Raw genomic sequence first — 12,328 nt, 5'->3', positions numbered from 1 at the left:
AGCCGTTGCTGCTTCTTCCTCAGGCTTCGAGCGGTGGCTATAAGTTGTCGCTTAAATCGTTCTTTGTCCAGAGGGTCTTCAGGGACGATGAAATCTTCAGGACCAAGGCTTTCCTCATCCTCGGAAGGAGGAAGGTGGTTACTGTCCTTGGAGTCACCAAGGTCCCTGGGGTCGCTATTATCATCGGTGTCACCGTTGTTTTCGTGGTCACCGTTATCGTCGTGGCCTTCCAGAGCGGCTGGGTTCTATTTGGGAGTGGTATTGTCGCCCAACTTTTCTATGTCGTCCGGAGCAGCGTAGTCTTCGATGCCATTCGTGTCTTATTTGGCCTTTCCGCGTCCCCTGGATCACTTTCGCTGGCATCCGCGTCTGGATGACTCCTTAGCGGGGTCCTCGCCGTCCTCTTTGGGGGTGTTGACCATGTAGACACCATAGGTAGAAGTGGCAGTCCACTTTCCCATGCTGGTAGTGGCTGGGGGATTTACTATATAGGTCGTGGCGTCGATGTCCTCGTCCATGTCATCGACATCTTCGGGAATAGTCCAACATATCGGTTAAGTCCTCGATAGTGGCTACGAAGTGGGTGGTGGGTGGGACGTAAAATTCCCTGTGGTCCATTCTTAGCCCGACCCGATCATAGATCCGAGGTGGCCCATCTGTGATGCTTAATGGTTGGATCCAATCTAATGTCTCATTTAACAGCTAGAGGTCGGTCGGACTTGTCTTGCGGCCTTGTTCGCAGTTAATCTCCGGCGTGACCGTACAGAGGGCACGCTTGGCCAGGGTTGACCCCTGGATTTTAGACTCCAAGGTCGGAACCAGACTCAAAGATGGACCCGGGGTAAGTGTCGAGTAGAAGGTAGGGTGGAGAGGAAGATCCGAAGTTGAAGCTTTGGGGTTTGCAGGTTCCTCGGGCGAGGCTGATAATTTATTAATGACCAGATCGCCTCGGGAATCGGCGACGTACTCGAGGCTGCCGAACTTGATCTGCTGCTCCGGGGTGAAGCTGTCGACCTGGTCAAGGTGATTGGCCGAATTGGCGTGCAGCACGACGCTGCCGAACGCGAGTAGCTGACTGGGGGCGAAGATGTCCCCGGTGCTGATGCCGTCATTGATGATTAAGCGGTTCATCGATCCTTCGGCGATCTTCACAGCGAAACTCTCAATGAAAGCACCAATGTCAGTGTCAAAACCAGCGGATCTCGGGTAGGGGGTCCCGAGCTGTGTATATTGGAACAATTGGTAACAAGAGACAAAGGGCACGGTCTTTACCCAGGTTCGGGCCCTCTCGAAGAGGTAAAGCCCTACGTTCTGCTTGTTTATATTGATGTGTGTATGATGGTTACAGAGTTGATCTCCCTCGATATCGGATGAACTAAACCCTAGATGAATAGTGGGATGGTTTTGGCCTCAACGGACTAAGCCCTCTGGTTTAGATAGACACCATGGGTACCTAGGGTTACACATAGTCGATTGCCATCAGGGGATAAAAATGTGTGTGCCATCTATCTTGCCTGGAAGTGTACGCCAAGTTTTCGGAGCTTTCCTTTCGGAACATAGAGTCACCTGAAGCTCGCACTTCCTTAATAGAATCTGGAGTCGTCCACTAGTCCGGCTCATGAGAGATAGGCCGGCAGTCCGAGGACCCCCCTATCCAGGACTCCCTCAATCATATGACAATTTTTTCAAAAAAGTGTGTCTCATACAGCATAGAAAAACCTGAACACGTTTCCTTGGGAATAGTCACACGACAAATGTATGAAAATTTATCATAACATTTTTACCTTGTGACAACATGACTATGTTTTAAATTTTTAGCATTGTAAATTAACCTTAATTTCCATGGAAAATTTTAATTTTCTTTCCCTCAAAAGTTTATTTTTCTAATTTTTGCCATGGGAATTTTACATTTATCCCTATGGCAAAACTTATATTTTCCTACCATGGAATTTTTAAAAAATTTAATTTGCAGTGGCAAATTTACCTTCATCCCCATGGCAAATTTACTTTAGCATACATGACAGATTTTAGTTTTATTGCCATGGCAATTCTAGTTTCATAGCATGGCAAAGAACAACTAGTCTTGCCATGGAAAAATTAGTTTTTAACTACACCATGGCAAATACATATACCATGGCTAATTTAGTTAACGGATGATGGCAAATTTAGTGTATCGATCATGGAAAATTTGGTAACTCGCCATGGCAAGTTAGTTTATTTATCACTGTATTTTTTTAGGTTTAACCATGGTAAATTTAACAATTGATAATGGCAAAAAAAATCTATCTCATAATATCAAATTATGCCATGTTAATTATCACATGTTTGCCATGGCATTTTTCTGAATTCTTTGTTTGCCATGGCAAACTACTTGCATCATACTTTTTTTGCTTTTTATATGCAAAAACCATGTACTTTTCACCTTCGACATTTTGTGTTCAGTAAAGAAATGCTATAGTCCATGAACATTTTTTGTCCATGGACATTTACCGAGGATAGCAACATGCCATGGTAAGTAGTTTGTTTTGTCATGCCATTTTTTCTGAAATTTTATTGCAATGGCAAAGCAGTGTGATAATGGCAAAAAATAATTATTTCTTGCGCAAATCATCTAGTTTTGTCATGGACATTTGTGTTTTTAGATCACAAATGACATATATTTTGCAGTATGTTTTCGTGGATCAAACAAGGTAGAGGTGGGAGGTTCGGTGTGGCCAGCAATTTTCATTTATATATCATGGCAATAATTCTGTTTTGCAAGGTCCCCTTGTTTTTTTCTCATTTGTTTTTTGTTTGATTTGGGGCTTCTTTTGAGCGTAACAGTATGCAATGGGCTGTGCCTGACATTTTTTTCTTCTTCTGTATTTTGGGCTGACTGCTTTATGTGCCAGATGAGCCAGTAGGGAACGTTCCGCATGGGAGTTTTTCAGATCGAACGAGTCAATTTGGGATGGGGGTCTTTCAGACCGAACCTGAGGCAAAATATGAGGGACATTTTTTAAAAAAAGCATCGTATATTTACTCTTTACCGCCTGGCACTTGTACTCCCTCTCGCCCTTGGCGCACGGCCGAGAGGTTGCCATGTTTTATACAAGAGAGAAGAAGAATTAATCGTCGAATAGTAGGAAGGGCAGCATTCGGGAATCAATGCTGCGAGAGCGGGAAGCCGATGCCGTGGCGTGTGGTCGGGAAGGTGACGAAGAGCATGCTCCCGACCACCCCGATGGCGATGGGCAGCACGGTGAGCACCTGCACGGCATCCTCGGACGGCACGGGGTAGAAGCAGGACACGACGTTGTGGTCGAAGAGCGCGACGGCCACGAAGACCATGACGGTGACGACGGCGTGTACGAGGTCGAGGAAGCGCAGCCTGTAGGCTGCTGCGGCCTGCGGGTCGAGCGGCGCGCCGCCGTCGATGACCCAGAGCCCGCGGCGCGTGGCGAAGCCGTAGCGCACGGCGCCCTTGGCGTCCCGGAAGCTGTCGGTGAAGCTGAGCGCGAAGCAGGAGAGGCCGCAGAGCGCGACGAGCGCGCCGGCCATGGCGCGGTTGGCGCGCACGCAGTGGCCCTGGTCCGTGACGATCGGGGACAGCAGCTGGAACGCCATGACGGTGCCCGTGGGCAGCAGCGTGGCCAGGTGCGCCGTGCTCTGGTACGTCTGGCTGATGGCCCTCTGCATCGGGCTCAGCCCGTCGCCTGGGTCGTCACGGACGGCCGGCGGCCTCGCCAGGAGTGGCCGCTCCTCGTCGACGCCGTGGACCTCGTCCTCGCGCCCCTGCCGCGCCACCACCTCGTTCTGCGCCGCCGCCATTGCCGCTGCCGGACTCGCTACAATCTACGCTCTGGAAGAAAGAATCTTGCCTATGATGAATAAACCGGAAGGAGAGGCAGGGGAACGCGAATGATCTGTGACAGCCGGTGCAACGGGGAAGGGATTTAAAGGGGGTTTCAGGGAATGCCGCGCGCGGCGTGACGACATGGGTGGAGCTTGCCGGGGCGTTTGCGGCTGGCCGGCGGGCGCTTGCGCTTGGCTTGCAAGAAACAGGAACCTTGATTGAAACCGACACAAATCGGTGGAGGTTTTGGCCGTTGCTTGCAAGAGAGGTGGACCGAAACGCGGGACGCGACCCGACCCTTTGCCGCTTCAAGTCAAAGCCTAATTGCCTTGGGTTGCTTCCGGCTGCACTCCCAGCCAGTGGCCACGTAACACTAGCACAGCCGCGCGCGCAGTTGAGTAACGCAAGGGGCAACGCGATTACGCCAACACGCTTAGTTATACACCTATAGTAGATAGCCATTACTGTGCACGTTGGCTATTAAGCAAATACGGTACTCCCCCCGTTCCGAATTACTTGTCTTGGATTTGTCTAGATACGGATGTATCTAGACTCATTTTAGTGCTAGATACCTCTGTATCTAGACAAATCCAAGACAAGTAATTCAGAACGAAGGGAGTACTAGGTAGATGGAGAATCATTATCCGTACCGTGCATGGCGTCCAGTGCGTTTTTGTGTGCGTGAAAGGCTTTGGCACGATGCGTATTACTATTGGATTTAGGCAAAGACTTTGAGCGGGTAGACGTGCGTCCGTGTCGTGCCAGCTGCATGTGTGCGGCCCACTACCGCGCCACAAGGACACGATGTCTATACGATCTCGGGTAAAAGCATCTCTAGCAACCGGACGCCAAGCGAAACGAGTATAAGGGCGTCCGTAAAAAAAAAATTACGCTGCCGCGAGCGCTTCGGCGGAACGCTCGCGGGACCGTAAATTTTGCATAGCAGCAAACAAATTACACATTTCAATGATATGAACCGAATACAATCATAATATTAATTCAACATACGAATATGTAAATTGTTCAAAAAGCGATTCACAATACAACAAATGTTCAAATTTAAATAATTATTATAATACCAAATTGTTTAAATCTCGCACGATAGAAATGAATAAAAATGGGGATCTAATTGCCCCTGTACAGTTGCCACCGATGCTCAATAAGATCATGTTGGAGTTGGTTATGTGAATCACGGCTCTCGGTCTTCCGGTAGGTCTCAAGAAATGCAGTGATCTCATCTACGTCCCTGGCAGGCTTCACACGGCTATCAAGATTGTCATAGTTGTACTCCATGCCCAAATTCCTCTCATCCTTGGCGATCATGTTGTGTAAAATTACACAAGCAGTCATGATGTTTCTGAGGGATTTTCTTTTACCCCAGAAGCGAGTAGAACCTCAAATAATGGCAAATCGAGCTTGCAACACACCAAATGCGCTCTCAATACCCTTTCGACAAGCTTCTTGCGATTCGGCCAAAAATTCTCAATTCTTCATTTTGCGGTCACTAATGGTCTTCACAAATGTTGACCATGAAGGATAAATACCATCGGCAGGATAGTACCCCAAGGTATAGTCATAACCATTGATGGTATAGTTGCAAGCCGGAGCTTTGCCACTAACTAGCTGAGCAAATAAATGAGAGCGCTGCAAAACATTGATATCATTGAGAGAAACGGACATACCTAAGAAGCAATGCCAAATCCATAGATCATGTGAAGCCACGGCTTCAAGCACGATTGTGGGTTTACGTTTGTGGCTGGTGTATTGCCCTACCCAAGCCACCGGGCAGCGCTCCACCTCCAATGCATACAATCAATACTATCAAGCATGCCCATGCATCCCCTTGCTTCGTTCATTGCCATGAGCTTCTTTGTGTCTTCTTCGTTTGGTGCTCGAAGGTACTCCGGGCCAAAAACCCGGATCATTATCTTCGCAAAGAGACAGCCACATTTGATAGTGGTACCTTCACCAATGCGAAGATATTCGTCCACGTAGTCGGCGGGCACACCATATGCAATCACTCTCATCGCCGCTGATATTTTTTGATATGCTAAAGCCAACCAAACAGGCGACATTCCTACGCCAAGTGAAGAAACGACAACTTTGCTCGCAAGCCTCGGCGATGTGGACGAAAAGTGACCTGCGCATTTGGTATCACCTACGAAAGAGGTGAGCCTGATATGTCGGTACCTCGGCGAAGTAGTCTTTCATGAGAATCTTGTCGCTGAGAGCTCGGTTGCTGGGAATGCATAGCCGACCAACCATGGATCCACGCCGCTTATTCTTATGCCTCGCCTCAACTGATTCCACGAGATGCAACAACACTAGGTTGTCGACGTCGTCGTCGAGGATCATCTCTTCTATGTCTGAATCATCAGATGAATACAACGAGGATGAACTCCAATCCATCTACAAAATGCACACAAAATGGCCATGAATTTCACCCGAACCTACTCTGGCCAAATCGAGCATGAAACCGCGGGTGTTGGACATACCTCGCCCAGAGCAAAGCTGTTCCGCCCATTTCTTCTCCCTCACCCGCCAAAGCAAAGCCTCGCCGCATCTTTCTTCTCCCCCGCCAGCTGAAGCAAACCCCGGTCGCGCCTCCCCTTTCTTCTCCCCGCTGGCCAAAGCAAAGTCGTGCGACCCTCTTCTTCCGATGCGTGCCGCTCACAACCACCAGAACCAAACAGATCCGAAGCTACAAGCCCGCGCGTCGAGCTCCGAGCGGATACATGGAGGCGGTGGCGTCCACGAGCCGCGGGCACAAATGGGCACCCCCGCAGCCGAAACTAGGTGGAATAGGCGCGACGCGGGTCGAAGGAGCTTTTGGGCGGCGCTGGGCAGCGGGGTCAAGTAATAAGTGGCGGGGATGTGCGGCGGCGGTGGCGGGGAGTCGAGGTGGGAACTGAAGCCGGCAGAAGTGGGTTTGCGCCATGGAAAAGGGGGCCGGCAAAATCGGGTGAAATCCCGTAGATATGGAGGACATGGGATCACAAATTCTGGATCCCACAAAAAAAAATCGGGATGGCCGTATTTGGAGGATCTAGTCTGGACGGGTATACGGGATGAATCCCGCAAACCGGCGGTTATTATACCAGATGGCCTGGTTTGCGGGATCTTCTAGAGATGTTTTTAACAAAAAGCTTTTGCGGGTTTAGATGTGCCTACTTCATCACCTCCCCCATGCCAAAGCTCTCAACGATTGGCTCAACTAAAAAAGAAGAAAATAAAACTCTCGGCGACTGGATGTTGTTCCTCCTCCGCCTAAGCCTACTAGACATATATTGATTCCCAATTATAAAGATATGATATGCTTTATTTGTGGTGGTGTAGGCCACTATGTGGGTAATTACATTAGCTCCAAGATCTGTTCATCTTTGGCTTGGAAGTTTATAATGTGAATAACTGCATTGGTTGGACTCGGTTACACACTGTGGTTGCATATTTTGGTAGCTCTGCTCTAGGTTTAGGGTTTATCATTTGGAACTGCCTGCTAGGGATGAAACAAAATGGCTTAATTTCAAATATTATGGAGTGGTCAATGTGGTTAAAGGAGAGATTTTCAATGATGACCTGGTTAAAAATCTGGATGGCATCTTTTGCAAAAATAAACAAGTGGCCATGGAATATTCGTTCAATTTCTCCCAAGTCATTTCTAGCCAAGTTTCCCCCAAGGAAGAAGGTGGAAGATCATATTGAATTCCCAACTTTTCACTTGCCTATTGATGGTGTTTCTGTTAATGTGGTGGAATGGATTAGTTTAATTGATCCCTTCAGTGAGCTATTTTTTTTGTGAAACTTCGGTGAGCTAGTTGAAGCTTGGGTTAAGGTTAAAGGGATCCCTCCTAAATAGTATTCTTGGAAGGTGCTAGCTGAAATTGCGTCCTGTTTTGGAACTTTGGTGGATGTGGACTAGAATGGAATGATGAAAAGAAACTTTTATGAGACTGACAGTTAAAATTGTTTGTAGGGATCCAACCAAAATTACTTTTGAGGGGTTGGTGGAAATGAAAAAAAGTTCTATCGTCTTTCCTTCTTTGTGGAAGGTTTTGAGAAATATGGTAGTGATGATCCCAATGAGGATTGAAGGCATGTGGATATTGATGTGGATAAAGATGCTTAAGAGGGAACTGACCCTATGGATAAAGATTTGCATAATAATGAGGATGGTGCCATTGATGAATTGGACCTGGCCATCAAGAAAACTGCTCCCAGTACTACTGAAAGACATGTTGGGTTGGCTTTTGTCTCAACTTCGGATTTCCACCCAACCCAGATTACTGAGGCGTGTGCTTCTCATGATATACATTCTAGCCCCTTATGGCCTTTGAGATTTGGTTTGGATAGCAATCGTTTTGTGGCTTTTCCTCAAGGAATGACCCTGAGTTATGGAACCCACGAGAGGATGTGCACTATGATAAAGACTATGGCAAATCTTTATTAACAAATTAAATTTCAATTTTTCGACCGGACCTTTAACAACCTTAGAGGTGTACACACTAGTATTTAAAAACATGCATAGGTATGAGGTCTTGACTCTCACAACCTTATATTTGTGCTCGGGGTCTTAACGATATTAATTTGTGTTCTGGATCACAGCCGCTAAGATGTGCTTGCAACACGAAGATGTGGGGGATTTACCCGAAGTATATCTTGACTGGTGTGCAACTTGCCTCAAAAGCTAGTTGTCCAATCGTAGCCCATCACCATAGTTAGCTTCTGTTCCATCTAATGCCGTATACACAAAGGTGCTTACCGATTATCTGCGAAGATGCAGAAGACCTAATCGTGATTAGTAAGACTCATGCCGCTGCTTTGCAACTTTTAGGCATGAGAGAGAATATGAACGATGAGATGGACATGTACGTGTTATCCAGCTATACAAGCTTACGTGTTGATGGTTTTTTTTTTTTTTTTTGCGGGATGAACTAGTACGTGCTACACGCCTACACGAGAAAACCAGTTGCCAGTAAATTTAGTTGGAGACAGAAATTGCCATGGAGATCTCTGATACTATTTTAAAAGAAAGACTGTCTGCCACATGGTCAAGGGAGAGTTTGTTTCCATAAAGGGTTAATTCCTAGGGTGTGTCTAACATTTATCTAGATCTTTTTCTTTTTCTTTGAGTAACCAAGACTCATCTATGTTTTTTTTGGGGACATATCTAAGTTTTATTTGTGGCCTTTTGTTTGTTTTCTGTTTATTCTCGTGCTTACCTTGTCCAGCCCGTAAGAACGGGAGGTCCAGCCCATTTGCAGTTCAAAGGATTAAAATCCCAAAAAAGTGGGCCACGTTCGAACACAAGGCCTCCTTTCTTTGAGCATGCCCGGCTAGCCAGACGAGATGATTATAGATTTGGTGCAAATACGCAGCGAAGAGCAAAAAAAAAGTCATCTGCAGCGGCACATGTAAGATATTTTTCTGAAAGTTCAAACCACATTTTTTTAAAGTGAATAATTTTGAAACGTGAATCTTTTCTAAGATTGTAAATAACCTTCCAAAGAAGCGAACATATTTTTGTGGACATGGTGAACAATTTCTCAAACAGGGTGAACATGTTTTTAAATGTACATTGACTTTTTTTGTAATATACGTTCAACATACTTTTTGCAGTAATCAAATGCATTTTCTGTTCTTTTTGCTAAACAACCACTTAGTCGAAATTTGATAATGAAACAACCACTAAAAAAAATTAAAGCAGGAACAATCGGCCTCAAACATTGGGCCTAGTTGCGGGTCAAGGGTGTACTTGCAACTGGGGCATGAAAAGGATCAAGGGTCCGGTTGCATGTCAATGATGGGCTTGCAGCTGTGACATAAAAAATGGTCGGGCCCAATTGTGTGTCATTGGTTGACTTGTAACTGCGATAAAAATAATCGAGAGGCTAGTTTGTGAGTGAATGGTTGTCTTGCAATTAGGATAAAAAAAAGGTATGTGCCCAGTTACAAGTCGATGGTTGACTTGCACCTGAGAAAAAAAATCAACCCTTAGTTGCTACTTGTGAGTCGATGATGAACTTGCAAATGAGACAAAAGAGCCAGGCCCAGCTGCAAGTTGAGGACGGACTTGCAACTAATGCGAAGAAAAAAAGAGTCGGCCACAGCTGCGATATAAAAGAATCATGGAGCTCAGTTGCAAGTCGAGGGTGAACTTGCAAGTGGAGAAAAAAAAAGCATCGGGCCAAGTTGTGAGTCAATTGACTTGGATCTAGTCAAAAAATATTAAGGGCACAGTTGCATGTCAATGGTGGACATGCAACTAGGATTAAAAAAAAGGTACGACCTCGATTGCAAGCTGATGGTTGACTTGCAACCGGGTAAAGGTTGACCCTTAGTTGTGAGTCGATATTGTACTTGCAACTGAGACGGAAAAAAATAGGCTCAGTTGCAAGTTGAGGGCGGACTTTGTTAGATGTATAACTAGGATGCATGTTAGGTTTCGGTTGTCTAGGACTGATTGTGTGTTCTAAAGGCGGATGATGTTAACGAAGATTGCTAGCACACTTGTGGGGTTTAGAGTAACTAGCAAATATGCACGTGCATTGCAACGGGAGACAAAAAAAATTATGCTCTAACCAAATAAGTGAGACTCAATATCCTGATATATGAGTGTACTCTATTCTAACACAGTGCCTCACCATGTTGCGACTTACTTTTTTTCTCACCCTCGTCGATGATGGTCGCAATGTCCACGTGATCACAATGCATTCAACGTGATAAATCCCAAGGCTGTGAGGTTGCCAGTGTATGCCACACTTGTCATTATATCGCGCAAGGGGATTTTTAAAACTTTAAAAACAAATCTCACCGGCCACGAACTACTCTCAGCGCCAAGACATATAATGACTTTCGAAAAACTAATCAAATCCTAGATATAAAAGACTTTTGAATTGGTAAACAGTTTTTTCGGATCAACAAACATTTATTTTGAAATTTTGAATTTTTTTGTAAATGCATGAAGAGTTTTCGAATTCATTAACATTTTTGACTCAACAAACAATTTTTGAATCGATGAACTTTTTTTAAAATTGTGAAAATTTTAAAATTTTAAAATGTATTATTTTTGTGATTTCTAAAATTTCATGGACTTTTTTTTGCAGATTCGCGAATGTGTTGAATACACGATCATTTTTCCAATATCATGAACATGATTTTATTTCCCGACCTTTTTTCCAAATTGTAATTTTTTTATTTTGCGAACAGTTTTGCAAAACCACCAACATTTTTTGAATTTGTGAAAAAATTATGATTTCCTAATTTTTTTGTGAAATCACGTATATTTTATGATTTCTTGAACATCAGTTTAAAAAAACTCGCAACTTTTAGAATTTTAAAATCCCAAATTAATTTAAAAAAGAAAGAAAACAGAATGAGAAAAGAAAAGACAAAAACAAAATAAAAATGAGAGGAGTGAAGCCCCACATATGGGCCCGCCCATGAATGCATACATGGGGGAGGACATGCGTGAGAAAAGGGAACTAAAAAGTAGTGTGGACGCTAGGGATCGAACCTCGCTAGAGGAGCTACACGTCAACCACTCTGCTGCTTGTGGATCTGCAACTTATGTCGGTTTCAAAACAACGAAGCTGGACATTGACTTTTGATCTGAAAAATCAAATCGTTTTCTTCGCTTATGGATGACATAGTGTGTAATTTATAGCATCTTCATGGGTATTTTTTTGGATGGGCTGCCAGAAGCAAAAGGCGTTTTATTATTATAGATAGATAGATAGATAAAGATTATATTTAAGTTGGAGATTAAGAGTTATGTATAGAATCGGCGTAAATCATGTATGACTTACCCTCTACTCTAAGTCTCTCTTCCATGTACTTCTATATATACACCATACGAGGTCAGATCAATACAACAGAATAACACGATATTTTAGCCATCGTACTTTTTTCTATATGGTATTAGAACGGTTAGTCTAACGACGCCGATTCCAGGTATTCAATCACTCCCGCAGCGCGCCGCCCTCGGGGAGATTAATCTCCTCTCCTCGGGGGGGGGCACAGCACCCGATCAATTAAAGATTAGATCGGTTGTCTAGTTTAGATTAGAAGATTGATTAAAAAAAATTCTATATAGTAGATAAATCTTTTTTCGCCACCAGATAATTAGGCGACATCAATTTCCGGTGACAAGCACGGGAAGCAGTCACCGATCTACTCCCTTCGTTTATGTGTATAAGTCACCTTACGAAAAGCAAATAATCCCAAAATATTTAGGCACAATACATTAACTCTCACCTTGTTTCTTGTTTCGTGATATATCAACCAATAAAAAAGTAGGTTGTGCATGTTTTCAACGACTTTGGATTACCAAACACGACATATAGTGGTTAATTCATTGCATGCAATGATATTAATTAGTAAAAAAAAATAAGTTTTTTCGTTTTTCCCTCCGTCTTGATCATATGGTATATAACCTAAGATGATTTATACATCTAGACGGAAGGAGTACTGCGAGCAGCTGGGGAAGGACATGCA

General features: G+C 44.6%; 1 protein-coding gene across 1 annotated transcript; it reads right to left on the bottom strand.

Moving 5' to 3' along the window:
* Positions 1–2,985: 2,985 nt before the first annotated feature.
* Positions 2,986–4,011, bottom strand: LOC123181390 (protein DMP6-like). Its single transcript, XM_044593652.1, has one exon. It carries the CDS (start codon positions 3,808–3,810, stop codon positions 3,145–3,147), a length of 666 nt encoding a protein of 221 aa, XP_044449587.1. The 5' UTR covers positions 3,811–4,011; the 3' UTR covers positions 2,986–3,144.
* Positions 4,012–12,328: the final 8,317 nt, after the last annotated feature.

The sequence above is a fragment of the Triticum aestivum genome, chromosome 1A (genome assembly GCF_018294505.1).
Source record: "Triticum aestivum cultivar Chinese Spring chromosome 1A, IWGSC CS RefSeq v2.1, whole genome shotgun sequence".
In the NCBI taxonomy this organism is placed as follows: Eukaryota; Viridiplantae; Streptophyta; class Magnoliopsida; order Poales; family Poaceae; genus Triticum; species Triticum aestivum.
Note: the sequence above shows the minus strand (reverse complement) of the source record. Positions and strands in the feature narration are given on the sequence as shown.